Source organism: Pollicipes pollicipes, unplaced genomic scaffold (assembly GCF_011947565.3).
Source record: "Pollicipes pollicipes isolate AB1234 unplaced genomic scaffold, Ppol_2.1 Scaffold_7236;HRSCAF=8622_pilon_pilon_pilon, whole genome shotgun sequence".
NCBI classification, from domain to species: domain Eukaryota; kingdom Metazoa; phylum Arthropoda; class Thecostraca; order Pollicipedomorpha; family Pollicipedidae; genus Pollicipes; species Pollicipes pollicipes.
In genome coordinates, this window is record NW_023597036.1 from 63,706 (window position 1) to 91,520 (window position 27,815).

Here is a 27,815-nt window from a genome sequence, read left to right on the forward strand (position 1 = left end):
GGGTCCTTTATTCCGCGCTTCGCTGGCTCTGATCGGTAACACGCTGGGAGCAGGCGCGGGTCCTTTATTCCGCGCTTCGCTGGCTCTGATCGGTAACACGCTCGGAGCAGGCGCGGGTTCTTTATTCCGCGCTTCGCGACACAGCACGACAGTTACACGCACGAGACCGCGAGCCACAGCCGGAACTAAATAGCTCTACTCCGGAGCGGCATCCGCCGTCGTGTCCGCGGCGACCGCTGTCCTCCGCTAAAACGCTATCAAAACCCTCGCGGCGGCCGGGGCCCACGTAAAACCGTCCGCACTGCCCGCTAAAACGGTCCCGCCGCGGGCAGTCCGGCGGCTACAGCTTGCGGGGCGCCGGCGGGGCCGCGGAGCCGCCGGGCCGCGTGGCGTGGCGGCGGCTCCGCGGGCGACACAAACACAGCAGCGCACACGAGTCAGGTACAGGGCACAGCCAGATCAGCTCTTCCTGAAGCTCTCCGTCAGCGACTTCACATACGCGTCGTGCAGCTTGGCGATGAACGCGTCGTCGTTCTGGAAGAGGGACGGACGCGTGTCACAGGCAGCCGACGACACAGCAGCCCGCTCAAGTGTGGCGGGGAACGTTCCGTTGGCCGTCGACACCGGAGAGAACAAAACGCTCCCAAGTGTGGCAGCGAGCCATGTGGAGACAGCTGTGGCCTCAGGTGCACACCGACATGTTTGTTTCGCGACAGGCACCACCATGAACCGTAGATCAACCGTTTGCTGTGACGGTATCAATTGTGACAGAAAGCAGTCTGCACCGGATCATCATCCGCTGGCTCCCCCCCCCCCCCTTCCTCACATCACCAAAGCCCACGGCAGGTATCCAGGACGGCACACCTTTAGCAGATAGTTGAAAGCCTGCGTCAGCTGGCGCTTGGTGAGCGGCGTGACCTCCGTCAGATCGCCGTCCCCATTGCGGACCCGCTCGCCCAGCAGCGGGGAGGGCGCTGTGGCGCCCAGCACCGCGCGGTCACCGGCCGCACCAGAGCCTCCCAGCTCGACGGCAGGCGGCGGCACCAGCGCCGAGAACATCATCGGCGACATCAGCGAGATAGTCCCGGACGCCTGCAGGCACAGAAGCCAAAACGATCACATCGCAGCGTTCATCTCAACGCGAAAACATCCATTCTGCGACGAATGCGGCCGTACCTAAACCGTAGCTAAACAGCCAAAAACGGCGAACAGCGTGGTCACATCCAAAGGCATGTGCACGTACCGCGCGAGCAACGTGGAGGTAAAGCAAATGCATAACCAACGATGCGACCACATTCCTACGACGCGTGCGCGTTACAGACATTCCGCTGAGCTCTGACGCTTAGTGCAGCTGGCGACCAGTGCAGCTGGCGGGCAGAGCAGCTGGCGACCAGTGCAGCTCCGCCGCGGCGCCGCAGATCTCCAGGCCGCCAAACCCGCCCCCGGCGGTCGGCTGGGAGGAAGTCATCAGTCGGGTCGCGACGCCGACAGTACGTACCGGCGTCGGGTCAGGGACTAAAGCAGATCCCGGAGCCGCGGTCGGCGCTGCAGCTGGGGCCGCAGCCGCAGCCGGGGCCGGGGCCGGGGCCGGAGCCGAGGCCTGGGCCGGGGCCGGAGCCGCCTCGGCGGCGCCCATCTGCAGGCTGCCTCTGAACAGCTCCTGGATGCGGTTCACGTCCTTGGCTTCGGTCTCGCGCACCGGCGGCACGGCCGCCGCGTCTGTCGGCCAGCACACGCTCGGTCAGCGCTCGCTGCGGCCGGAGCTGCGCCGGGCTCGGTCCACCGAGGCGGGGCCGGACGGCGCGGTTTTGGGAGACGACGCCGCTCGGTCGCGGCGGCCTCCTCGGCAGCGACATGGGACGGCAACAACCGGCGATGGACACCCAGGGTGACGCATAGCGCCAGACAAGTTGACGCTGCTGCCCAGCTCCAATTGTGCAGCACGACTGGGCCAGCCCTGCCGACGCCATAGTTCTGCAGCGCCATGTCCTCTCCGGGAACGACATACGCCAGCGGAGCAGACGGAAGCATGTCCAGTACCGGTTGCTATTTATGTTACGGAAACATCCTTCGGTTCCGAAGCAACGGGCACACAGGCGGAGTGGACGTCGCGCACACACGAATGGAATTTACTTTTGTGCTTTGGGAAATCTGCTGCATCGCGATGCTTACGGATGATAGTATCTCTGATTCACGTTGCTGTACCTAGGGCCACCAAATGCGCCGCAATACCGAAGCCTCGACAAACAGCGCACTAGTCCGTACTGGCTGCGCCCAGAGTAGGCTGCGGAGTCTGAGCCGACACTGGGCGCTGCGGCCGGAGCTGGCGCTGCCCGGGGGTGTGAGACCGGCGCCCCTGACCTGGCGGCGGGCAGGCGGAGATCGTGGGTGGCTGCTGGAGGGCGGGCCGGGGCCGACCGCCCAAGTCTGGCATGGCGTCCTCCACCTCCGACACCGAGATGGAGCGCACCGTCTGTTTGCCAATCAGCACCTGCCGACAGACGGTCACCGTCACCGCGGCCCGGGGTCAGCCGTGACCGAGGCCCGGGGTCAGCCGCCATCGCGGCCCGGGGTCAGCCGCCGCCGCCAGCGCCGCCGTCCCGGCCGAGCTGCCGACCGCGCCACCTCACCTGCGCCTGCTGGAACAAGCCCCGGCCATCGCCCGGCGAACTCGCGGCATCAGAGGAGTATCCGCGAGCCGAGATGGCAGCAACACTTGGCGTCAGCGCGTTGAGTGATTGTTGACTCTTCAGCGAAACAAAAAACACTCACGAAGCAGAGGGTTTCCGCGTGACTCAACACGAGACGAAACCGCCCAGGAGCGGAGGCCCATCAGCACGTGGCACAGCTCGGCGTAAATCAACGGGCAGGTTCAGCGAAGCAGCCGATCGCGGCGTGAAGAACGCCCGGTTGTGCCGCCGCCGAGACGCAACAAAGGCGTGCCGCCGCCGGCAGAAACAGGCGCGTCCGGCGGCCGCTCCGGCGGCGGCGGGCCGCCGTGCCGGCCCACTGATCGCGCCGCCTTTATCCCCCCCCCCTTCCGCCGCGCCACCGACCGGCAGACAGCCTGAGCGCGGCTGCCCCGGCCCCACACCGGCACACACGCTCGACATGCCGGGCAAGAGTGGAGGAGCGGCCCGGCGGCTGGCGGCGAGGGCTGCGCCGCCAGTGCAGGCTGCACAGTACGGCCTGGCATTTCACGACAACGTCGAGTGGCTAGTGTTCGCTGGACATTACAGCGGTGAAGTGCATTCGTAACAACACATGCTAATAGTGACGCAATGCTCGAAGGTTGCGGAGTTCTCCACAATAGCAGCCGCATAGTTCTCACACAAACGCATGCGGAGTGTACGGTTCTCGGCCTCTCCAGAGATCAGCGGCCATGAGAAGATGATGGATCGTCTGACACCGAGGCGATCACTCAGGTGACCCACCTGTCCCGTTTTGGACGCCTTGGCGAAGAGGTCCGCTATGGTAATTTGTCCATGCTTCTCGTCGGCTCTCTGTGGAGTATCTGGTCGACTGCCGGTGCCCGTGGCCACCGCCGACGTTTGCTGCTGTTGCTGTTGTTGTTGTGGTTGCTGTTGCTGTTGCTGTTGCTGCTGAGCAGGCTGAGATTGTGACTGCTGCGGCTGGCGGAGGAGCGGCCGCGTGTCACTCGACGGGAACGGCGACCTCGCTGTAAGTCCCCACACAACGCCGCCTACCTCACAGCGACCGTACACCGTACATACTGGAACCCGAGCCCTCGCGACGTGTCCATGAGCCCGCACAGCCTAGTCAACCTGCCCCGGGGAAGCGTGCTCACCCCAGAGGCGCTGCGGAAGAGTGTGAGGAGGTCGATCGGGGCATTCTTGGAGGCGCCACCGCCGGCGCCGCCGCCAGCCGGCGACTGACACAGGCTCTCTAGCAGGGACGCCATCCGACAACACTCGTTCTCATAGAAGAACCAGAGCCCGTAGATGACTCCTGCGGACGAGAAGGCGTCGTGAGCGCGAGCAGGGGCCCAGACTCGGCGGTCCAAGCTCAGCTTCACAATGAGTGTCTCGCCTCTCACTACAGGGGACGGCCAGACACACAACACCCGACTTCGACCAGAGGTGGCCAGACACACAACACCCGACTTCAACCAGAGATGGCCCGACACACAACACCCGACTTCAGTCAGAGGTGACCCGACTTCAGCCAGAGACACGCAACACCTGACCGTTAATGACTGTGACTGTGGGACTAGCCCACACTTCAACGCGCCTCTTCACATACGCGGGAGCGCCGCCTAAATTTGGAATACGCCAGTCACCTTCCTTTGGTCGGCTACCGTTAGCGAATTCAACTGTTACCGGCAGCGCGGTGCCATTGCGAATGCGGGTCGGAAACGTCGCTCGTGACCGTCAACGAGGGCGCCTGGACCGTCCAGCGTCCACAGTCCACTACAGAGGCGCCGACGTGTCTGGCTCACCTGCCCACCGTGTCAGCTGACTGACAAACAGAGAATACCAGAGAAGTGAAAAGCAAGGAAGTAAAATAGGACCGGGTAATAACGAGAAAATACTGAAAAATATAAACCCACATCGGTAGTGTTTCTAAAACGCTTCTTCACCATCCCCGCCGATCACGCAAGTGCTAGTTCCGGGCAAGGAGCGGCAGTATACTGTTGGTGGTTTCCGGTAACAAATTGCGATAAAACCGGCCTGAGCACATCATCTGCGACCTGAAATGCGCTGACAAGCGGACGTATGATGAAATGCGTGTTAATCAAAACTGTTATTCACGGTGCCAAACGACTTCAAACCTACAGCTAGCGAGAGTCTATCCTGTGAAGTGCTGGCATCAGGCTGCGTTACCTGCCGGCGAGCATCCGGGCGCCCTCACTACATACTGGGGCGGAGCCAGCCTTCCGTCAGAGCCTACGTAAAGATAACATCGGCCAAGTGGACCGCGTAACGAAAACCCCAGCACTGCTCTCAACAAACGAAAAGCCCTTAATGCTTGCGTAGTTTCGACTACGTCTCTAACCATGACAAACAAGTAATGAAAAAAATCAAGCAATAAAATGAGGCACTTTTCCATAAGGCCACTGCCAATCACAACAGGATTCCTTTCCCACACGGCAGGCCCTGGTAATTTTTGTACAAGTCATGGGGTATTCCGAATAACGTTCCAAGTCTCGTTCAGTTGGCATTACTCATAAGCCCAACACGAACGCCCAGATCCGCACCTTATTCTTGGTCTGGGCGAGCCCGGAGTCCGTGCAAGCGCCGCCAAAAGGTCATATCCGCAAGGCAAAACAGCCGGCTAAGCGCGGCACCTGGTCTCAACGCCGGGACGGGCGGGAATGCCAGTCCAGATCACAGGTGGATCAGTGGCGATGACGCGCTCCGGAGGCGCCGTCCAACGGAGGTACACCACACAGGAGCGGCCGGCACCCGGCCGGCGCGCGCCCACACGGCACCCCATCAATACCCGGGGTGGGATCAGGCCCATCTGGCCGCAGCTGGGGCGCCACGAGCCACTAGGGCCGCAGCTAGGGCTCCAGTGGGTGTTACCTGGTTCGTCTCAATGAAAAGTTCGCTCACGGTTTAGTTCGAGGGACATTTGTACAGCATAGAAGACACACAAAATATACGCATACGAACAGTTGAAAACATTGGCAAACCATCTCCTCTAATGCCTGGTCCCTTCTCCTCTCCCCTTTAGTCCTTTGTATTCTCACCAGACATCACCATACGACTAATCATAATGTCCATGATAAGCGGGTGGGCCATGCTCTTTCTGATCCGTATCCCCAGTGAAGATATACACTTCCGGATCAAGAAATAATTGTTTAGGCATGCTTAGAAAGATGATCGTACCAGCATGGTTTATTGCAAAATGTGAGAATGTTAAAACATTTCGGAACGTAAGGCCGTAGGCCCTTAAGTAAGTAAGAAAGTGGAGTGATCAAGAAATCTGGATCAAGAAATAATTGTTTAGGCATGCTTAGAAAGATGATCGTACCAGCATGGTTTATTGCAAAATGTGAGAATGTTAAAACATTTCGGAACGTAAGGCAGTAGGCCCCTTAAGTAAGTAAGAAAGTGGAGTGATCAAGAAATCCGGATCAAGAAATAATCGTTTAGGCATGCTTAGAAAGATGATCGTACCAGCATGGTTTATTGCAAAATGTGAGAATGTTAAAACATTTCGGAACGTAAGGCCGTAGGCCCTTAAGTAAGTAAGAAAGTGGAGTGAAGTTAAGTGACCAGGTCTTTCCTGTCCATGATTTCTGACCACGATTCATTTGTCCATGATGACTCATTTCCTGTGAATGATTTCAAACTACGTATCGATTTTTCACCGACTGTTACGTACCTGTGACCGCAGACAAAAGTTGAGGGACCAAGGACACGACGGACTATTAAGACACTATAACTGAAGTTCATGCTTTCAGTGGGGTTTATCTATAAAAAATCGTTAGCCATCCGGTCTCCAACCAAGCAGTCAAACTGCTGTCTCCACCAACCATTCCAAATAGCAAAGGTTGCAGAGAAACAACGGCAGTTCCTTCGCACTGCCCTTCGCAAAAGTCGCACCAGACGCTCATCACATGTTAAGCTCATCGTCATAAAGCTTGTCGATCATCGTCACCTCGTTACGTCATGCAAAACTAAGCCCGTTCTACAAAAAAAAGAGAGATGGAGATCACGACGGCTTTGATTTACGACGTCGACACAGCGATCGCCGCGGCAGTCGGGGCCTTGGACGCTTTTTAATTACATTTTTCATTTATTTGGGCGACGACAGTATCTCCAAAACGTCTCCTGTGTGGGCGTCTGACCGAGATCGTGGGAATGTACTCAACACGGCCGGCGGGCCCCGGCGGCGACGCATCAGGTCGCGCCCCTCACCCAGCCCGCCGTCACACCTCAGGTCGCGCCCCTCACCCAGCCCACCGTCACACCTCAGGTCGCGCCCTCACCCAGCCCGGTCGACGCCCCCTCACCCAGTCCGCCGTCACACCTCAGGTCGCGCCCCTCACCCAGTCCCGCCGTCACACCTCAGGTCGCGCCCCTCACCCAGCCCGCCGTCACACCTCAGGTCGCGCCCCTCACCCAGCCCGCCGTCACACCTCAGGTCGCGCCCCTCACCCAGCCCGCCGTCACACCTCAGGTCGCGCCCCTCACCCAGCCCGCCGTCACACCTCAGGTCGCGCCCCTCACCCAGCCCCGCCGTCACACCTCCGGTCGCGCCCCTCACCCAGCCGCCGTCACACCTCAGGTCGCGCCCCTCACCCAGCCGCCGTCACACCTCAGGGTCGCGCCCCTCACCCAGTCCGCCGTCACACCTCAGGTCGCGCCCCTCCACCAGCCCGCCGTCACACCTCAGGTCGCCGCCCCTCACCCAGCCCGCCGTCACACCCTCAGGTCGCGCCCCTCACCCAGCCCGCCGTCACACCTCAGGTCGCGCCCCTCACCCAGCCCGCCGTCACACCTCAGGTCGCGCCCCTCACCCAGCCCGCCGTCACACCTCAGGTCGCGCCCCTCACCCAGCCCGCCGTCACACCTCAGGTCGCGCCCCTCACCCAGCCCGCCGTCACACCTCAGGTCGCCCCTCACCCAGCCCGCCGTCACACCTCAGGCGTGCCCCTCACCCAGCCCCCCGTCACACCTCAGGTCGCCCCCTCACCCAGCCCGCCGTCACACCTCAGGCCGTGCCCCTCACCCAGCCCGCCGTCACACCTCAGGTCCGCCCCTCACCCAGCCCGCCGTCACACCTCAGGTCGCGCCCCTCACCCCGCCCGCCGTCACACCTCAGGTCGCGCCCCTCACCCAGCCCGCCGTCACACCTCAGGCCGTGCCCCTCACCTAGCCCGCCGTCACACCTCAGGCCGTGCCCCTCACCCAGCCCGCCGTCGCAACGCACACTCCGGCCGGACAGACCGGCAGGGGTAGACTCTGCGGCGGTGATGGACTATCTCATGACGGACCATCGTTGTCTTTTCATTCATCGCTTTCATACCTTATTGCTCTTTCATGTACCCACTTGATTGCCTCGTGAAATATGTAGGCTCAAACCCATCCTGAAGCCACCCGGGCTCATATGTCCCCAGCGGAATACGAAAAGGGCAGCTGATCCGCGTCAATCATGCAAATTGCTCAGACGGCGACCAGCCGCGCCGCACATTCAGTATCCACCCACAAAGCACGTGCCAAAACGCCGAGGGAGTCGTTCGCGGTGCGCCTGACCCGCGGCGACACCCCGCCTTGCGAGCCCGAACGGTCAGCGTGTCGCCTGCGCTGGCGAGCGGCCGCCCGTCGGCCGGCCGCCAGCGGCCTCCCGCGGGACGGCAGGGCGCGCGGATCCGTCGCCGCCCGGCCGACCTGTTGTGTCCGGCAGGGCGGGGCGCGGCCATCCATCACCGCCGCGCGTCGGCCCGATCGGCACCGATCGCTCGCGCTGCGGCGGCGGCGGCGGCGGCGGCGGCGGCGGCGGCGGCGGCGGCGCGCCTGTCAGACGGACGCCGGCCCGCTGTCGCACGGACGGCGGCCACCAGGGCCGGGCGTACCGCAGCACGGTCTGGTCGGAGTCGGTCGGCCGGCCGGTCCGGGCGTCCATGAGTGTCACGACCACGACAGCGGTCCCATCATCCAGACTGACTGGATAACGACGTGCAGGAGTCCACGAAAGCCGGGGGACCGGGGCTGGCTTCGTAGAAGCGGATCGTCATAAGCGGATGGTGTAATGGCCGGCAGCATACAGAGCCAGGGTCAGCTGTGCCCTGACACGGAACCAGCCGGCATTGGGGCCGGCCGCGGCCGACCGCACAGCAGCCAGCATCGAGGCCGGCCGCGGCCGACCACACAGCAGTCAGCATTGAGGCCGGCCGCGGCCGACCGCACAGCAGTCAGCATCGAGGCCGGCCGCGGCCGACCGCACAGCAGCCAGCATCGAGACCTGCCGCGGCCGACCGCACAGCAGCCAGTATCGAGGCCGGCCGCGGCCGACCGCACAGCAGCCAGTATCGGGGCCGGCCGCGGCCGACCGCACAGCAGCCGGCATTGGGTGTCGGCTTGCGGCCCTACCGCACAGCAGCCTGTATCGGGGCCGGCCGCGGCTGACCGCGCAGCAGCCGGCATTGGGGCCGGCTGCGGCCGACCGCACAGCAGTCGGCTGTGGGGCAGCTCGGAGCTGGGCGCGGTCAGCAGCAGACACACGTCCTCAGCTGGGCGCCAAGGCTGCGCCTGACTTGGCGCGGCGAGGGGGAGCACCCCCTGCGCGGGGCCAGCACGGAGCACAGAGAGGACGCACGGACGACACAGAGCCGCAGCCGTCAGAGCAAGCCGCGGCGAGGGCATCGCCGCGACGCCGAACGGACAGAGGTCCCCGGTCGCCAGCGACGTGCAAGGCGGCTTTCACGACACCCAGCGCACGGCCAGCAGCCCCCTCCCCACCCCGCCCCCTCCCAGCAACAGCCACCGGGCAGCGGGCACGGCCGGTCGTCGCGGCCTGCGGCGGCGACCACCCGTGCGCGGCGGTCCTGGCACGGCCGCCTCCCGGCAACGTACGGCAACGAGGCCTGGCACGCGCGGCATCCGGTCCAGCTCCGAGTGAAGTGGCCAGGTGGGCGCGGAGCTCGGCGGCAGCCGTGCCCGGGCCTCGTCGCTCGGCCGACCGGCGCCGGTGGCACGGTGACAAAGCGGCGCACCTCCTGCAGCCGGTGCGGTGCGGCTGGCAGCGTCGGACGGTCAGGCCCGGCCGAGGCCGCCGGTGGCGGGCGGCCAGCCCGGGCCAGGACGATCTCACGGCACAGCAGCGACCGTCGCGGCTCGCTGGTCCGCCCGGCTCGCTGACCGGCTCGGCTCGCTGGCCGGCTCGGCTCGCTGGCCGGCTCAAGTCGCCGACTTGGCCAGGTGCGCTCGCGGTGAGGGAAGGCGGCGCCGCTGGGCCGGTCCGTGCGGGACGCCACTGCGGAGCAGGCCGTGGCTGAAGCGGCAGACGTCGCACGGCAGGCGAGCTCGGCGGGCGGCTCAGAGGCCGGAACGAGTCACACGGAGAGCCTTCAGCCAGCCATCCGTCACCAAAGCCGACCGCTGGTGTGCAACAGCAGTTCACGACCCCGTCGTCGCAACGGTTCACGACCTCTCTCTGTCTGTCTGTCGAACAGAAGACTTCCGAGTGCACGACAGGAGAAACAAACCAAAATAATTAGAACAGACATGTAAACAAACGGTCCGGACTGATACGCCACAGTGCCAACACTGGTCACGAGCTAGCTGGGTCGACCCGCCAGAGAACCATGATCCCACCTGCCAGCAGACGTCGTCCGTCGTTTGTGAGCGACACCACCCTTGAGTAAGGCCACCCTACATGCCGTGCGATCCGAACCGAATAGGGATCGCAGGACCCAGACGAGACCGCGGCGGATACATGCGGCCAGGCCACCTGACCGGGGTCAGCCTGACCTGACATGACTCTGCCCGGTCCGACCACCCGATAGCAGCGAGTACGGCTACCGACATCAACGCGGTGCCGCACGTATCTTGGAAACGGTGTTACGGGTCACCGCGAATATTCGCAGAAGACGCCCCTATGCGTGCGTCTGAGGCTGGCTGCGACGTCCCTTACTCTCGCTAGGATAGTGGCCTTCCTGCCGCCTCGCTGGAACGGCCGTGTAACGCGGCCAAAGCACGCTGGCCAGACCCGGCCATGCCGCGCAGAAGCTGCGCGTGCCGGCCACCTCCGCCCCTGATCTGCATCCAACGGCCGACGGTCACGGCAGGCCGCTTCCGGCGCTGGATGGCGCCGGTCATCAGCGCCGCGGGAGGGATGGCGCGGAACAAATGCCTCGCGGCGCGCCGCCATTAGACGTCGTTAGCGTATCGTCGGCGGCCGTCTCGTCAGCGGGGGCGGGTGCCGGTCGGCCGGCGAGCGTTCCAGTGCCCGGGCGCGCAGCTCCGGCCGAGCCGCTCGACGACCGACGGCTGCCGCCCGTCGGCGTTGCCGGCCCCGCTGCGCCAGCCGCCGCCGCTGCTTCAGAGCAGCGCCTACGGCCCAGCGACACGCCAGGGACCCGCGCTGAAGCCATGGACATGAATATACACCGACATAAAACGTACAGAAACAAACGCCGAAGTAGCGTAAACACGTATGCTTTACGGCTGCGCTACAGCCAAACAAGGCGCGTTTTTATCGTGAGCCCTGCCCTACATTAGGCCGCGATCAGGACAGGCCACTCGTCACGCTGCTGACGCTGCTGCTGACGCTGACGCGTCGCCGGCCCCAGCTGACCTGCGTCCAGCCCTGCGGCGGCGCGTCTGTCGAACCGCGCCGGACCGCCGCGGCCCACATCAGACAACCAGGTGACCCTGGCGGCGGTTCCGCGGCTGCGCCTCGAGACCCGCTCGGACGGCCGGCCATTCCGCCGGCATCCTCCGCGCCGTCCGCGGCCGCGTCAGCAGAACCCGGCGGGGTAACGCCCCGCACCAGCCCGCACGTGTTCAGAGGGTTCCGCGCGGCCCGTGCGAGCGTCGCGAGACGGCGTTTGGATGCGATATGAGGGCACGGTCTTGCGATCACCTTCGACTGATACGCACTACATAAGGAGACCGTAGCGATGACTGACGACATCGCTACGGACTCCGATCGTCCGCAGCTGAAGCCGATCGTGAGAGCGGGGCGAGCGCGACGGCCGGCTAGGATCACCGTCGCCCGACGGCTGTTTGTCTAGCGGCGATCCGGCCTGAGCCCCGCCAGCGAAAACCGGCACGGGAGCAGCGGACACACCGCTTGTCACAGCTACCGCTCCGCTGACCGCAGACAGACGAGGCGCGGGGCGACCACAGAGCGTCAGTAAACCCGGATCGTCGCCTCCCGATGGACACCCGGCGAGAGCGGCTCACCGGCGTCACGCAACCGTTGTTAATGCTGTTTATGGCGTCAGGTAGATCGTCTCAAGAAGTGGGGGAAGGGAAGGGAGGCGCACAGCACCAGGTGTGTCGCAACTTTACGCGAAACATAACCCAGTCACAGCACGTCACCAGCAGCCAGCTGCTGTACACAGTATATCAAAGCACTGGGATAGGCAACGTTTGCCTTTCCCGATTCCCTGCGCTAGCCCATTTCCCTCGGACTCTCCCACGATCCAGCCATCTCCTCGCTCATAACACCACCGCAGGACCCCACGCGTCGCGGCACGACGCAGCGACGCAGCATCGTGGCGGCGGGCGCGATGCTGCGTCCACCGCGGCCGCCAGGCCGCCCGCGCCGCGAGTCGGCGGCCGGCTCGGGGCCGGTGGCGGCGGCCGAGGCGAGGCGAGCCGGCCGCCTGTACTGTGCGTTAGCGAGCTGTCGTCCTGAAATAGCGGGCGGCGCGGCCGGCCGGCCACTGCGAGTGACAGGCCGGCTGGAGCGGCGCCAGCGAATTGTTTTATCATCGGCGGGGCGGCGCGTCGAGCCGAACAAATCACTCGCCGACGCCGGCCGACAGACCACGCCGCCGCGCGACACCGACCGAGACGCGGCCGCCGCTGGGCCGACACCGCACCGACGGACGGCACGACCCGTCGACTGGTGCCACAGGGACCGACCGACGAGAGACAGCCCGCCTCCGACTCGGGACATGCCATGGGACACGGCAGGGGCGGACAATGAACGATAGTGGCTGACAGAGCATGTACTGACTGCGGGACACGGCACCGACTGGCGGGACGCGGCAATGACTGATCGGACACTGTCCGAACTGATGGGGCGCAGCGATGGGCACTTGCCGGACCGCTTGATCCGACTAATGGGACACGGTTTGGACCCGGGACGAGGTATGGATGTAGCCGTCGCAGGGCGTCAGTCGACACCATGTTGACGGCACGGCGAAAAGATGGACGCAACACTGAAAGATGTCACACAACTCTGACTGACGACACGGTACTGACTGACGGCACGCCGAGCAGATGGACCCAATACTGAAAGGTGCCGCACAGCTCTGATCGGCGAGATGGTACGAACTGATGGGACACGGTGCGTACTGACGGGACACCGCACTGACAGGAAACCTCACAGATGGATCCATACTAATGAAAGATGCCACACAGTTCTGACTGGCGGCATGATACGAACTGGTGGGACAAGGTACGTACTGACGGGACACCGTACTGTCTGACGGAACACGGAGATGACTGACGGGACACGGTTATGACTGACGGGACACGGTAATGACTGACGGGATACAGCGATGCCTGACGGGTCACGGTAATGACTGACGGGCACGGTAATGACTGACGGGACACGGTAATGACTGACGGGATACGGTTATGCCTGACGGGACACGGTAATGACTGACGGGATACGGCGATGCCTGACGGGACACAGTAATGCCTGACAGGACACGGTAATGACTGACGGATACGGTGATGCCTGACGGGACACGGTATGACTCGGGACACGGCGATGCCTGACGGGACACGGTAATGACTGACGGATACGGTAATGACGGGACGGTGACGACCGACGGGACAAGTAATACTGACGGAACACGGTGATGCCTGACGGGACGCGGCAATGACTGACGGAACACGGTGATGCCTGACGGGACACGGTAATGACTGACGGGACACGGTGATGCCTGACGGGACACGGTAATGGCTGACGGACACGGTAATGACTGACGGGACACGGTGATGCTGACGGGTCACGGTAATGCCTGACGGGACACGGTAATGACTGACGGGATACGGCGATGCCTGACGGACACGGTAATGCTGACAGGACACGGTAATGACTGACGGGACACGGTAATGACTGACGGGATACGATGCCTGACGGGTCACGGTAATGCCTGACGGGACACGGTAATGACTGACGGACAAGACTGACGGGACACGGTAATGACTGACGGGATACGACGGTGATGCCTGGGGGACACGGTAATGACTGACGGGACACGGTAATGACTGACGGGATACGGCGATGCCTGACGGGACACGTATGCCTGACGGGAACGGTAATGACTGACGGGACACGGTAATGACTGACGGACACGGTAATGACTGACGGGATACGGCGATGCCTGACGGGACACGGTAATGCCTGACGGGACACGGTAATGACTGACGGGACACGGTAATGACTGACGGGATACAGCGATGCCTGACGGGTCACGGTAATGACTGACGGGACACGGTAATGACTGACGGGACACGGTAATGACTGACGGGATACGGTGATGCCTGACGGGACACGGTAATGACTGACGGGACACGGCGATGCCTGACGGGACACGGTAATGACTGACGGGATACGGTAATGACGGGGCACGGTGACACCGTGATGCCTGACGGGACACGGTGACGACTGACGGGAAAAGGTAATAACTGACGGAACACGGTGATGCCTGACGGGACGCGGCAATGACTGACGGAACACGGTGATGCCTGACGGGACACGGTAATGACTGACGGGACACGGTGATGCCTGACGGGACACGGTAATGGCTGACGGACACGGTAATGACTGACGGGACACGGTGATGCCTGACGGGATACGGTGATGCCTGACGGAACACTGCACTGGTTGACAGGACCTGACGCCGATTGATGGAACGAGGCACCAGCTCATAGGACAGGGTGCGCGCTGACGGGCCGCGGCGCCGACTCAAGCGATACTGGCGGCGACTGGCTGATACGGGCTGAGCCAGACAACAATCACAGGCCACAGCGACGGCACTAAGTGGCACAGTGCGAGACAAGCCTGCTGAGCGATTACCGATTTAGAGTAATTTACATAGCCATTTTGCGTGTGTAAAGTGATTCCTAACACGCATACGCTGTGTCGCATGCTGTGTTGTGCCACTCGATTACGCAACCAAACACCCATATAAAACTCCAGTGCCAATCATCCGCTGCACCTCCGACAGACATGAAACAAACACCACCAAGAGCCATCAGAGTTCAGCAAGAGGGGGAGGGGCGTCTTCACCACACGCAGCCCCTCTGCAGCCCGGATGGTGGGGGGCGTCTTCAGAACACGCAGCCCCTCTGCGGCCGGCGCCGGTCCCCGCCAACACGGCCGGCCACGGCGGCGCGACGGACCGCTGAGCCAACAGCACTGCCAGCGGCCGCCGCCAGCGCGCGCCGCAAACAACGGCAAACGCGCCCCGTGAAATTGTTTAGTGCCGCCGATTTAGACCGGGCCGGGCGCGGAGCGCGGCCGGCGCGCGTGCCCGGCGGAGGAGAGCGGCGGCGCGGTGGCCGGTGCGACAGGCCGGCCCCGGACACCCCCGGTGGCGGAGGAGCGCAGCGGCGCGGTGGCGGGCGCGGCGGCGGGCTCGGCGGCGGGCGCGGTGGCGGGCGCGGCGGCGGTTGCGGTGGCGGGCGCGTCGCTGCCCACTCCAGGCGAGGTTCTCTGCTCACGAAATATCACCTGTTCAACAGCTCACTTAAGCACGTGCGCTACGGAGTTAAGTTCTGACCTCAGTATCCGCTCTACGGGGGGGGGGGGAGGGGGAAGTGCGCCTAATCGTGCTTCCACTGTCGCGGCGTTTCATTGCAGCGCACGTTATTTGCGGATGGGCACTCGATAATTCTAGTGCGGCTGTCGGTCTCATGCTGAGTGGCAAACGCGTGCTCAAACAGCAACTCTCTTCAACGTACCATGATCAATTATCTAATGCCGTATTTAAGCTATGTGACACAAGCAGCCGCGCCCCAAAGCATTTTTTACGGGTCATTTCAAGATAGAATACCCCATAAAACGTGGACATGACATTACTTTTACGATGTTGGGCCCATATTTTCCATTCTGCGAAAAGGATTTTACATCTAACATCTTGTTTTTGAGGATATCAAAGCATAATTCTACAAGTGACGAACAGCAGTCTTGGATCTCGGCATGAGCGTCTTGCTCTTGTTGGCTTGCCACCAAAACAGAAACCATGTTTTTTTTACAAATTATTGGTCACCGTCCAAAACATAAATTGACATCAGTCTTCTGAGCTTTTGCCAATTTCCGCGAAGTCGTTAAAACCGGCTAAAAGCCCTTAAATACAGACAGTGCCAAAAAATAGCTTCAGCCAGCTGAAACGCTATCTCTGCAAATAACACATACGTCAACGACCCACTTAATCTGACGGATTCGCAACCGACCCATTTTCCTACGCGATACCGATGAAGACGCCAAGATTACCCGGCATTTACGGCAATTACCAGCGATGCCGCTTGACAAGTCCAGAGATCTGAAAACGCCAAGCAATTACACCAACAAATCACGATTGCGTCACGCCGTCACCGGCCGCGGAGCACGCTGCAACCTCAGAGCGAGCCGGCTGTGGCGCGAGCGCCGCCGCCTGCGGGGCCGCGCCGCCTGGCGGCCGGCGGTAATGAGACGCCAGCCGCCTAACGAATTGGCATCACCGCTCGCCGGCCAACACGGCGACACGCTATCAGACGTCCGTCGGAGAGACGCGCCGCGCCGCGCCGCGCCGCCGCCTGCGTCTGGCGCGGCAGCGGGGCGGCAGGGGGGGGGGGGGGGGGCGATGGCGGCTCACCGCTGCGGCGATTATAGCGGAGTCGGAGAGCGGCACCGCCGCAGCCCCAAACCCCCCTGCATAGGCTGGCTGGCGGCGAACAGTCGCCTCTGTGGTGGCGCACCTTTCGTGGGGGTCCGTGGGGGGGGGGGGGGTTCCCGGTCACCACAGGGGGGCGGGTGAAAGACGGTCACTGCTGATCAGGGTGTGATACGGGTCACTACGGTCACTCAGAGGACCAGGAGAGGGCCGGCCATGTACAATCAGGAGGTGTGATGCAGGTCACTGCAGAGGCCCCGAAGCGGGACGGACACGGGCAGTCAGCGGTGTGCCACATGTCACCGACCGTGCCTGGCACCTTGTCGGTCACGGGCGGCCAGCGACACGCCACAGGTTACGGCCGAGGACCCGGACATGGCCGGCCACGTGACATCGGGGGCGTGACAGGCAGCGGCAGGCATCGCGGCCGGGCAGTCCTAGGACGACCAACGTCAAAACAAAACAGTGGACTTTTAGACCGGTCATCGACGCATGCATGTAACTGGCTGTTTTGCATTGAGGTATTCAGTGTCGCCAGCGCCGACAGATTCCGCGGCCGGAGTGGAGGTCTCCTGCTGCGGGAATCCATTTCGAACTTATCGACCGTGAACCAGTCGCTTGCACCACTTGGTCACGTTGTGTCGGGCGCTGCTTGCCAGAGAGGCAGAGACGGGGCAGCGTGTCCAGAGCGGCCCCCCCCCCCCCTCCCCACGCCAGTCCGCGCAGACCAGGGGGCCTCCGAACGGGGCGCGCCGGCCTCACCGCACAGCGAGTACGGCGGCGCTCTATCACAACACACACTCGCCGCGGGAGAGGCGCGCCGACACGGGCGCTACACCTGCACAGGAGCGGCCGGCGTCGGCAGGCTGCGTCGAGCCCGCGACGACGTCCATCTGGCGGGCGTAAATAAACAGCCCTCGCTCGGCCAGGTGCCGGCGGCCCGGGCGATCACTCGGCGCCGGCCGTTGGCGGCGGCAGGCCCGGCACCATCGGCCGCCGCGTGACGAACAGGTGGGCGTGGGGTGGGGTAGGATGGGGGGCTCAGTACAGCCGTTCCCGGGACCGGCAGGAGTGTCGGCAGCCGCTGCTGTCACGCATATCTGTTCTCGGAATTGCTGTTCTGAACCCGGCACCGCCTATTGCGTAAGACAGAGTGCTGTCCTCTTTCAGCAGCGAGTCGGTAATCGATGTACGCTGTGGCGCACACAGTCTGCAGCAGCGGCAGTCGAGGCGTCCACATGCGCACCCACCTTGCGACGTTCTGTAGAGGAGGAAGGGCGCCTGCAGCTGGAACTCCAGCTCCTTGGTGAGCGGCTGCAGCAGGTTCTTCGTGTTCAAACGGTTGAGCACCATGAAGCTGTGGTAGGGCGGACCCGACCTGCAATACGAACGCTCGTGATGACGCGACTACACCAATCAGAGCGCCAATAGGGATTGATGTTGGCAGGATTTGATACGTCTGCCGGTCGCCCACGGCCGCCAGGGGGGGGGGGGGGGCACCGGCCAGTCAGCTCCACCGCACGTCCGCGCGAGGCCTTCGTCGAGAATGAGCGAGCTCTCCAGCTGGTCCGCAGAGCCGGACCGGCGACTGCGACCTGAACGGCTCCCAACTGTGTAAGCCCCACACATCTCCCACCACACGGCAGGGCACGGGCAGCGGGACACAGCGCAGCCGGCCGAAAGCGGAGGTCTGCTATGCACACTGAATATGTCTGACAATGACGAGCTGTGACTTGGCCGCAGCCGCGGGCGCCCGAGCCACGCGCCACACCCGCCATGGCTGAGGAGACGTCCGTGACCGGTCAACAGACCAGAGCAGCCTCATGGCGAGGTGTCGGTGCCGAAGCCACGCGCCACACCCGCCATGGCTGAGGAGACGTCCGTGACCGGCCACCAAACTAGAGCAGCCTCACGGCGAGGTGTCAGCGCTGGGCCCGGGTCCGGGTGCGTGCGGCGCGAGGTCCGCTCTCCGTCGGCCGGCCGGCCGGCGGGGAGGGGCGGCAGCCGGAGGACGCCGCCGCCGCCGCCGCCAGTCGGGCGCCGCGCGCTGCGTGAGGAGGCCGCCGGCGCGACGGTGTGTCCCGGCCGACACAGGTGCGCGAGAGGGCCGAGCGACGGCACCGCCCCGGCCACCGCTGCTGACCCAGAGCCCAAGTGTCCCGTGGCGCCGCGTCCACCAGTGACACCGCACCAGCCCCCGGCAACCGCGCCCCACAGACCCGCCGCCTCCTCCGTCGCTCCCAGGTAAGCGGCGGCGTAACGTGCACGCCCACCGCCCGCCAGCACCAGCGGGCATTGTTCGGCAGGGCCCGTGCGGCGGGGGTCGCCAGGGGGCCGCCGGCGATACAGCAAACAGATGGCGCCCGGGGGACCACACGAGCGCGTGGCAACGCGCCAGACGCGCCGTCTGGACGCGCTCCTCAGCAAAACACGCCCGCCCGCGCTAAGCCTTGGGCCCTTAATGTGCCATTCAGGGTGTGGATGAAGATACAACACAGATCACCGGCACGAGAAGCGGAGATTCTTGCGTCACTTACCGAGCAGCGAACCCATGCCAAAAACAATGATTAGAGAAAGGTAGGATGAGTCTTGTGTTAAAACTCATCGCATGAAAATGACACCGTGCTTTCCGTGCAAAACAAGAAAAATGAACAATAACCAGTCCGTCCACTATTCATCGCGAATAACGCAGGTTGCAGAGGACGGGACGATGCTCAAGTGCAAAATGGGGCGCTCCCTTTCGCTGCAACAACCGCAAGTCACCTCAGAGCACGACAGACTGGTCTTCATGTGGCGAGCTCTCAAAGCCTCACCCTGACTAATACAGTCCGCACCACCCAGGCCGCTTCCATCCCTGGCACGGAGACGGTCCATGACAGCCGGGTGCGAAGTTCATCAGGCGCACCGGCCAACAGAACTGACAGCACGCGCTGGCTGTTCAGACCGCGCCCAGCTGGCCAGCTGGTGTCCGCGGACACAGAGCAGACGGCTGACGAGCCGGGGACGGCCGGAGCCCCGCACACTTCCCTCCCTCACATCACCGGTCAGACCAGCGGCGGAGGGCCGACCGCGCGGCCGGGTGGCTGCTCACCGGCGGGTCCGGCCACCTGTGGCGGGACACGGGAGGGGGGGGGGGGGGCGTCAGACCAGCGGCGAAGCAGCCGACCGCACGGCTGGGATAGTCATTCGCCGGCCGGTCGGGCTGCGGGGGCGAGGGTCAGAGCAGCGGCGGAGCGGCGGACCGCGCGGCCGGGGTGGCCGCTCATCGGCGGGTCGGGCCGTCTATGACGGGCCGCGGGAAGGGGGGGGGGTCAGACATCCCGGTCCTGAGGAGCAGCGGCTCCCCCCGGTGCCGCGCGCCGCTGACTCAGCCGCCAGCTACAGTTCAGCGGCGACGGCGGCTGTTTTGACAACGGCCGGCCTCCTTTCAAACGTTTATAGGCGCCCCGGCGCGATCAGAGCCGGCGCCGGACGGCCGAGCGCCACCCTCTCATGGCCAGACGCCGCCCGAGGGTCGACCCCGAGCGAGCCATGCCCGTCAGCCGCGGCCGCGAGTTGCGGCTGACGGGGCGCGGCTGTCATCGTCCGGCGTCAGCACCGTGCGTCAGCTGCTGTTTCGGTCTGGGACTGACCTCTGTGTCAGCCCGGGTGTCGGCCCGGGTGTTGGTCAGCTGTTGGCCCGCCCGCTCTCGTCTTGAGTCAGCCGTGCTCAGGCGGCACCAGCCGTGAGCTCCCGGCGGCAAAAGGACGATGCCTACGTGCGCAACGCCAACGGCACGCTACCAAACCCGCCGATGAGTCCAGCACACGAGCCAACCGCAAGCGAACGCGACCTGGCCAGGCGGCGGCTGCGCGGGGGTTGCTCCAGGCACAGTGAGGGATGATTCGGCCCCGACAAACGACAAATGCAGTCGGGATGAGGCACAGCCGGCTCGATGCTCTCCGGACCGGACGACCCTCCTCCTGCAGAGGCCGAGTGCGGTCGAGCGGCGTGGCCGCCCAGGAAACCAGCACCGACCTCAAACTGCGCCATCTGTTGGCCACAGCTGGCGTTCAAGGATACGCCAACATCGAGGACAAATCGCTTTTGCGTCGTGACCACTTGCGTTGGTGAGAATACTACCAATCAGCACACGTACGCGAAACCGTGACATGCGTTTCGTTCTATCGAAATACCATGCTCCCAATGATCTCCATAACTTTCTGGGAAATGACAACAGCAAACCTGCAGTCGCTTCTCTAATCTTTCGAACTTGTTCTTGCTTTTGAAACAGAAAATGAGGCGGTCAGCAGAAAAGCCTGGGGGGATACCCACACGACTCATCCTGACTTTATACACACGCCGATGAAGACATGTGGCCGACTTCAGCTGCTGTTATAAAGCATGTCACACCACATCACCGCGGACGTTTAGCCCAGTGCATGCCGTTTCCAGTGTCGCCGCCTTCACGGCCAAGCCAGGTTTCGCAGAAGGCAGCTTGTTTGCCGACCACGCGTGTTGTCCACGAATGCATGGACGCATCGGGCCACTGACCGGACCCTCATGATCATCGGCATTGCCAATGGTGGTCCGGCCACGCCGAAGCTCTGGTGCTGTCAAGCGGTGTTGCGTGATGGTGCTGCCCCGTACCAGGGCCCAAATGGAAGGTTCCATGCGCATGCGCGACCACCGGTCAACGGTGTCTCAGCTTCGATAACATGTTCATCAAGTCTGGTGCAATATGTTCAGAGATAGACCAAAGTAAGCCAACGAGGCCTAAACATCACAAGGCCCTTAACGTCAGCGGGCGGTTCCCAGGCTTGCAGGAGGCTTCACATTGGGAAGACAAGGCAGCGGGGCAGTCTGGCTGCTATTCCTGCAGGCTATTCTAGCCGAAACGAAAACAACAAAGTTTCTGTTATGGAAACTGAACAGATTCAGCCCTTCCTGCCAGCCCAACAATGTTTCAACCGGCCCTCTCGTCGTCAACATTCCAGCATTCCGGCACCATGATCAGTACCGAACGAAGCGTCACTTCCCCAAAGCGCATCACACAGAGACACGCGAGGCAGGAGGGACCCGCTCGGCACCAGGAGAGCAGCGCCGGCCGACACTGTGCCCTGGAGGTGGGCGGCCGGACGCGGTCGGCGCGCGCCCACCCTGGCCACCCGGGCGGCCCGCGCCACGCACAGCGGGCCGGCACCGCTGTCGGGCCGCCCTGGATGACGCGCGACATGGCTCGCCCGCGACCGGACGCCAGTCGCACATATAAGGCAGACGACCGGCGCCTGCCGCGCGCTGCTCCCTTTTCGGGAGATGGGAGCTGAAGCAGGGTCAGAGCCCGCTCGGCACTGACGGCTGGGGGGGGGGGGGGGGGGCCTCCCAGGACGCAGCTCCGGCAGCGCCCCGTCTCGCCCCCCAAGCAGCTTGTCCCGGGGTTCACCTGGTCGGCACGCTCTTTGCTAGGAAAAGCTGGCATAAACAGTCCGGGTGGCTCTCATAGAAGAGGAACGGTACCCACAGGGCGTCGAGGAAGGTGTAATTCGGCGAAGTCGTCACATGGTGCTCGTAAGGACGTTTACGAGAGATGTGCTCGGCGAAGACGGCATAACGATCCCAGTCCTTATATCCCTGAGTGGCTGGCACTGGGAAGGCAGACCCTTCTTAAGGGAAAGGACGCTAACTGGGCGAAATTACCAAACTACAATATCTGGCACAGCACGCACCCCGTTGCGCTGCACTGGACCGATATGAGCGTCAGTCCTCTTACCTTTTGTAGACGAAGAGCGCTCCCTGCATGTCTGTTTTTTGCTGCAACAGGAAACTCTGTCAGACGGCTTGACTGGACACAGACCACGACATCACGGTTTTCCCTCACGTTTAATATACTGGGGCTCTGCGGGCAACGCCACTCTGCAAATACCGCACCCCATGACAGTACAACAATGACTGTACCAACTTTTAAAACGGTTTCCACGCTGACCTGTTGAGACCAAGCGCCGCAAACACGCGCCGTTAAAACAGGCTATCACGACGTCAGGTGCTGGGAAAAACAAATAGCGAGGCGATGCCACGACTCTGCACGTACGCACATACACAGAGGTTGTTCGATAGGACAGCTACTTGTAGCCTCGGCATATGCAGACTTCCGACACAGGTGAGCAACACAACTCCCGAAATTAAGATGCTGTAAGGCATCCACTGGTCGCCATCTTGAGTACACAAGGCAAACATGAAGAAACCAACACCATATAGCTCAAACACGAGTTCCGTCCCTAGCCCGACGGAGCGCCACCTCGCCTCCCCAGAGTAGCACCACAGGTCGCATCCACGCGCGGGGGCGCCACCTACCCACTCGCTGGCCGGCGAGTTGTACTCGTAGACGGCCACCTGGGTGGCGCTGTCCACAATGTCGGCCACGTACGGGTCGTGGCGGCGCACGGCCGTCAGGTTCATCTGCTGCGAGCCCACGCGGTCGGCCATGGCGTCTGCGGCACACGGGGCGCGCGACGCTCAGGGGCGGCGGGGCGGAGACACTGTGACGTCATGCCGCCGTCCATAGGCGCGCCGCGACAGCGTGCGATAAGCCTCAATGGCGCGGACACGGCAGACACGATCCATGGAGGCACAGCACCGGCAGGACGCTTTCGAGCATGCACACTGTGCAGAGACAGTGCACCATACCCAACTCCTTGCGCCACAGAGACGGCAGTGGTCTGTGAAAGCCAGGAGCAGCAGGCACTAAACAGCGATCGATGAAAGCGGCGAGACGGCGCGCTCCCCGTTCAGCGATATAGAAACAGTAGTCACCTGCCAGCAATGTCGATGCAGACAGCAGCCATATGTCAGTAGTGGCGACGAGGTCACAAATGCTCCAGGGCCAACCCTATGCTATGGTTAATTAGCTTTAACAGGAATTTGGTGGTTGCCGAAAGAAAATCACCAATTTTTTGTGATTTTGTGACAACTAAAAAAGTTCTATATTGGGTAACAAGTTCCCAGTGTCCCATGACCTTACAAAAGTGTTCTATTAACCCAGAAAGCTACTATCATGCCTAGAAAGGGAGGGGGAGTCCAGGATGGTGATCGGGGGTCCCTGTCACATGAGCAGCTCCAGCAGCTCAATGGCAGACCCAAACTGAAGAGTCATGTACCGTTCTGATCAGACATCTGTTTGTCTCTGCAGGGAGCTCAAATTGGTGCTGGAATGGGTCAACTTTTGGAGACTCAACTGAAATCCATTCCTTCCACAATTGGTGTAATCCAGAGTTGTGTCAATCTTCTCGGCAGGCATTATGGATCAATTGAATGAACAAGAAATATGGATACCAAATCAATACTCTTCCTACCAACTGTAGCAGGCATGTGTAACAGAAGGAATACTTTATATTCTTCCAGCCTTGTAATCCAAATGCACGTCTGTTGAGCACTTTTCGTCGCCCAGGACAGTTCATATGTGTACCTGATGCTGGAACTTTGTGAAAAATCAAGCCAAATCTACTTGACACAGATTGAGTTATCAAAACTGGGTTTAGTTAACACGCGCTCGGGTGGGGGCCAAATCGACCCCTTCGAAGGTTTTCAAGAACGGTTTCCGAACAGCGCGGCGTAGCCGCGCCAAATTTTGCGTAGCCGTAGACAATTGAATAGCAGATCGTTTGGCATCAAAAATTTAAATGCAACTTGTAAGGTCGCTGAACTATGACAGGTCAAAGTCAGGCCATGGTTTCAGTAAAGGCAATTTCTAGGGAACCGTTCAACCAGTTGCAACAACGGAGTGTTAGACGAAACCATACATTCTGAGATGCTTTCTTAGGCAAGACAACGGTTGAATGAGCAAATCACATTGACCAAAGGTCAGGTATGCAGGTCAGACCACGGTCAAAACCAACCTGTTTTATTACTCTCGGGCTCGCTGTATGGGGTTTGGAAGAGGAATTATAGATCTCTCGGGATGATTTATTGCTGTAATGATGAACATCGACAAATAATCCTGATATGATGATGAAGTATGGATCTCTCGGGAGATTACGAGGTTTACTTTCGGGCTTGCTGCACTTTAGGTCAATGACCTATTCTTACCCGACTGGTGCTCATTTCGAATGTATTGACGGCAGGAACCGCATTACACATCTTCCATGGACTTCTTAGAGGTAAGAATAGGTCATTGAACTAAAATGACCCAGGTCAACATTTTCCTTTTAATAGCAAAACTGCTAGCACCACCTATCATAATTTTTGTATCTTATTTAAATGCAAAACTTAGAGCAGCTTGTATGATTTTGGTCACCATGATCTTCAAAACGTTAAACAAGGTCACTGACCTTGATGAGCACGTGACTTTTTGCTTAGAAATGATTATTTAGGTTCTGGGGGCACTTTGGAGACCAACCTGGAATTTAACCTTGTTTGACCTCATTTGACCCGAAGGTCATGACCTAGAAATCTGAAACCTTGACGTAAGTGAGTTTACGTACAGGTCAACACACCCTGTAAATTTGGTGTCTCTAGCTCTATTAGTTCCAGAGATCTCAGGGGGGCCGTCAAATTGACCCCCACCTGAGCGAAGGGTTGCCAGCCGGCCATCCGGGCGCGCGTTAAAAAGACACTTAAAATAATCCACACGCTTCGTGGCTCAGAAACAAAACCATTTGATCACAGCCAAACACATTTCTGACCAGTTAACAGGAGCTGAACATAGACTCAGACTGCACTGGACCCATAGACTCTGACTCAGGTCCAGGGTGCTGATCTCCTGCAATGTATGGAAGGAGACTCCTGAACCTCCTGCAATCCTCAAATTTATATTCACACATTTGATTTTGTTTCAAGTACTCATCTGTGATGAGCTATCACAGTGAACACAATTCCAAGTCTAACTATGTTCAAAGGCATGAAACCAACTTCAGCTCAATGAGAACTAATTGATTGCGGACTGTCATCCACCTTTTAGTGGCCGCTCCTCAAACCCAGCTGCTACCACAGACTTCCCACTCTGACCCAGTTACCATCACAGACTTCTCTCTCTGAAGCCATCACATCACAGCTGCCATCCCAGACTTCCCTCTCCAAACCAGCTGGCACCACAGACTGCCCTCTCTGACCTAGCTACCATCACAGAGTTCCCTCTCAGACTCAGCTGCCATCACCGACTTCCCTCTCCAAACCAATCATTTCAGACTTCCATGCTTTGGTAGCAGCAGTGGCTTCCTAATCCTGATGCCACTCTCACAATACTGAGCCAGTTTATGGGAACAATAGCTTGCAGCATAGTGCCAGGTGTGTACTTCACGCATGACACAAAATCACAGACTGGCCCAACAAAAAGGACATTGGAACTTTTGTCGACCTCAGGCTCAAGTTCCGCACAAAGATGGGGGCAGGTGGTTTTTAAGGCCGGCCAGATGCGGGCAGTTGTGAGCCAACATCAACCTTTGCAAGCTACTACTGTTATTCAGGAACACAGTACGGCCATTTTGCAGAACTGCTGTCCACTCAGCAATCTAGATAAGCTGTTGGAGCAAGCCCAATGACAAGCTATGTGTATTGCTGAAGAAGTGAGGTACTAGGCATACCCTTGAAGACCTCCTCTATTTTAACTGCCTTTGCTGTAGCAAGGATGTTCTGCCAGGAAAATGTGGCATTGCAGTATACAAGTGCTTCATGGATGCACATCTTTTTTGGCATGAGTGTGTGACATAGTGTCATTCAAAGGTGACAAAAGGGCACCAACAGAAAACTAAAAAAACCTTGAGCAAGCAGCTTAGTGCACAAAAACACGTGCCACACCACATCCATCTGACACAAATCATACAACAAAATGAAATTTAAAAAAGAGCCAAAAACATCTAAATCCATGGATATCTGGTGTCAGAGCTCACACTAAATAGTGTCTGTTGTGTGACCCCTGACTACAGATATATAATTGTGCAATGCCAGGTTAACAACAGAATTCACCACCATTTGGTAGCTGCAGGTACACAAATTTACTAGAAATTACTCATAAATGCATTGTTTATCCAATGACCTTGCTTCTGTGTGAGGTTCATAGATGGAATCTATGTACTCTGTTCACAAGAATAAGTATGAAGCCTGCATGTTCTGCAAGAAAAAACAAGTTTTCTCTTTGCACAATTATCATTCAACAAAGCCTTGGCAATAAAACTGGCCAACTGGCAGGCTGGTACTACCTAACTGCACTTCATCATGTTAAAATAGCATTGCAAGGATTTGCACACCTAAATTCAGGACACAAATGCTTAGGAAGAAGCAGAGAGGTGAGTTACCAGGCATTCATGACTAGTTTGAATTTAAAAAACTACATAAAAATTCAACTATTGTTTCTGAGGTCACCTGAATTTGAGAACCATTTTAATGATTATATAAACTTTGATGCACTTTTCTCAATTATGCTTGGATGAGATACTGAATTTTGCAGATTGTTGGAGACTTCCCCAACTCCCTCCCTGCAGCAGAGCTCACACTGGTCCCTGCTGAGAATGGCATCTGAGTGAATCTGCAAAAACATATCTCCAATGCCCTAGAAGACCACATTTTGTCAGTGTGCTGAACATTCCACTTACATCCTCCAAACTCAAGCTAAGCCAAATTGCACTGAATTTACACAATTTGTTCAAGAAATGTTCTTGGAATGAGAATGGCTACATAATATGATATTTGAGCAATAAAACACTCACAAATGGCTCAAATTACCTTTGTAGCATCATATTTCTAAGAAAAATTGTCTGTGTTCAAATTGATGAAAACTGTGTTATACTTCACTGAGCACTCATCTACAGTGAACAGGCAGTGAAATTGTCACCATAATGTTGCTGCTTTTCTGGACATTTCAAGTACAAATTTTATTTTAGCTGTCTAGCCTCTGGCTACTGATGAGACAACTGCAGTCATCAGGCCTCTACAATTGGTTATCCGATGTGTGCTGTGCAGCCTTCAAAATGAAAGGCATTCAATAAGACCAAATCCTGGACCATATCTTGTCTCATCTTTACGCTACTGACAGCTTGAAACATGAATGGGTGTCACACTGTTGAACTATGACGCATGCCGCAGGGCACACATAATCTGCACAATTTGATTTGAAGTCAGCAATCGGAAAACAGCGAATGGCAGCGAGAAAGAAATGGCTTACCTCTTTACAACACTGAAAGAGCTCTGGCAATCGGCCTTGAAAGGCCAACCAGTGATTTAAACCGTTTTTCCTCCTTTAAGATACCAGGCACACGAAGTTTGCACCTATCCCAAAACCCGAACTGGCACCCAGCGCCCCGCTCGAACACT

At 59.9% G+C, this 27,815-nt stretch overlaps 1 protein-coding gene across 1 annotated transcript; it reads right to left on the reverse strand.

Moving 5' to 3' along the window:
* Nucleotides 1-9: 9 nt before the first annotated feature.
* LOC119110819 (mRNA-decapping enzyme 1B) lies at nucleotides 10-27,802 on the reverse strand. Its single transcript, XM_037234689.1, has 11 exons — nucleotides 27,667-27,802; nucleotides 22,866-23,002; nucleotides 22,285-22,325; nucleotides 17,785-17,912; nucleotides 3,809-3,969; nucleotides 3,435-3,632; nucleotides 2,362-2,491; nucleotides 1,601-1,719; nucleotides 1,499-1,549; nucleotides 865-1,092; nucleotides 10-534 (listed from the first exon to the last, which is right to left on the reverse strand). The coding sequence occupies exons 2-11, from the start codon at nucleotides 22,995-22,997 to the stop codon at nucleotides 460-462; spliced, it is 1,263 nt and encodes a 420-aa protein (XP_037090584.1). The 5' UTR covers nucleotides 22,998-23,002; nucleotides 27,667-27,802; the 3' UTR covers nucleotides 10-459.
* Between the last annotated feature and the right edge of the window lie 13 nt (nucleotides 27,803-27,815).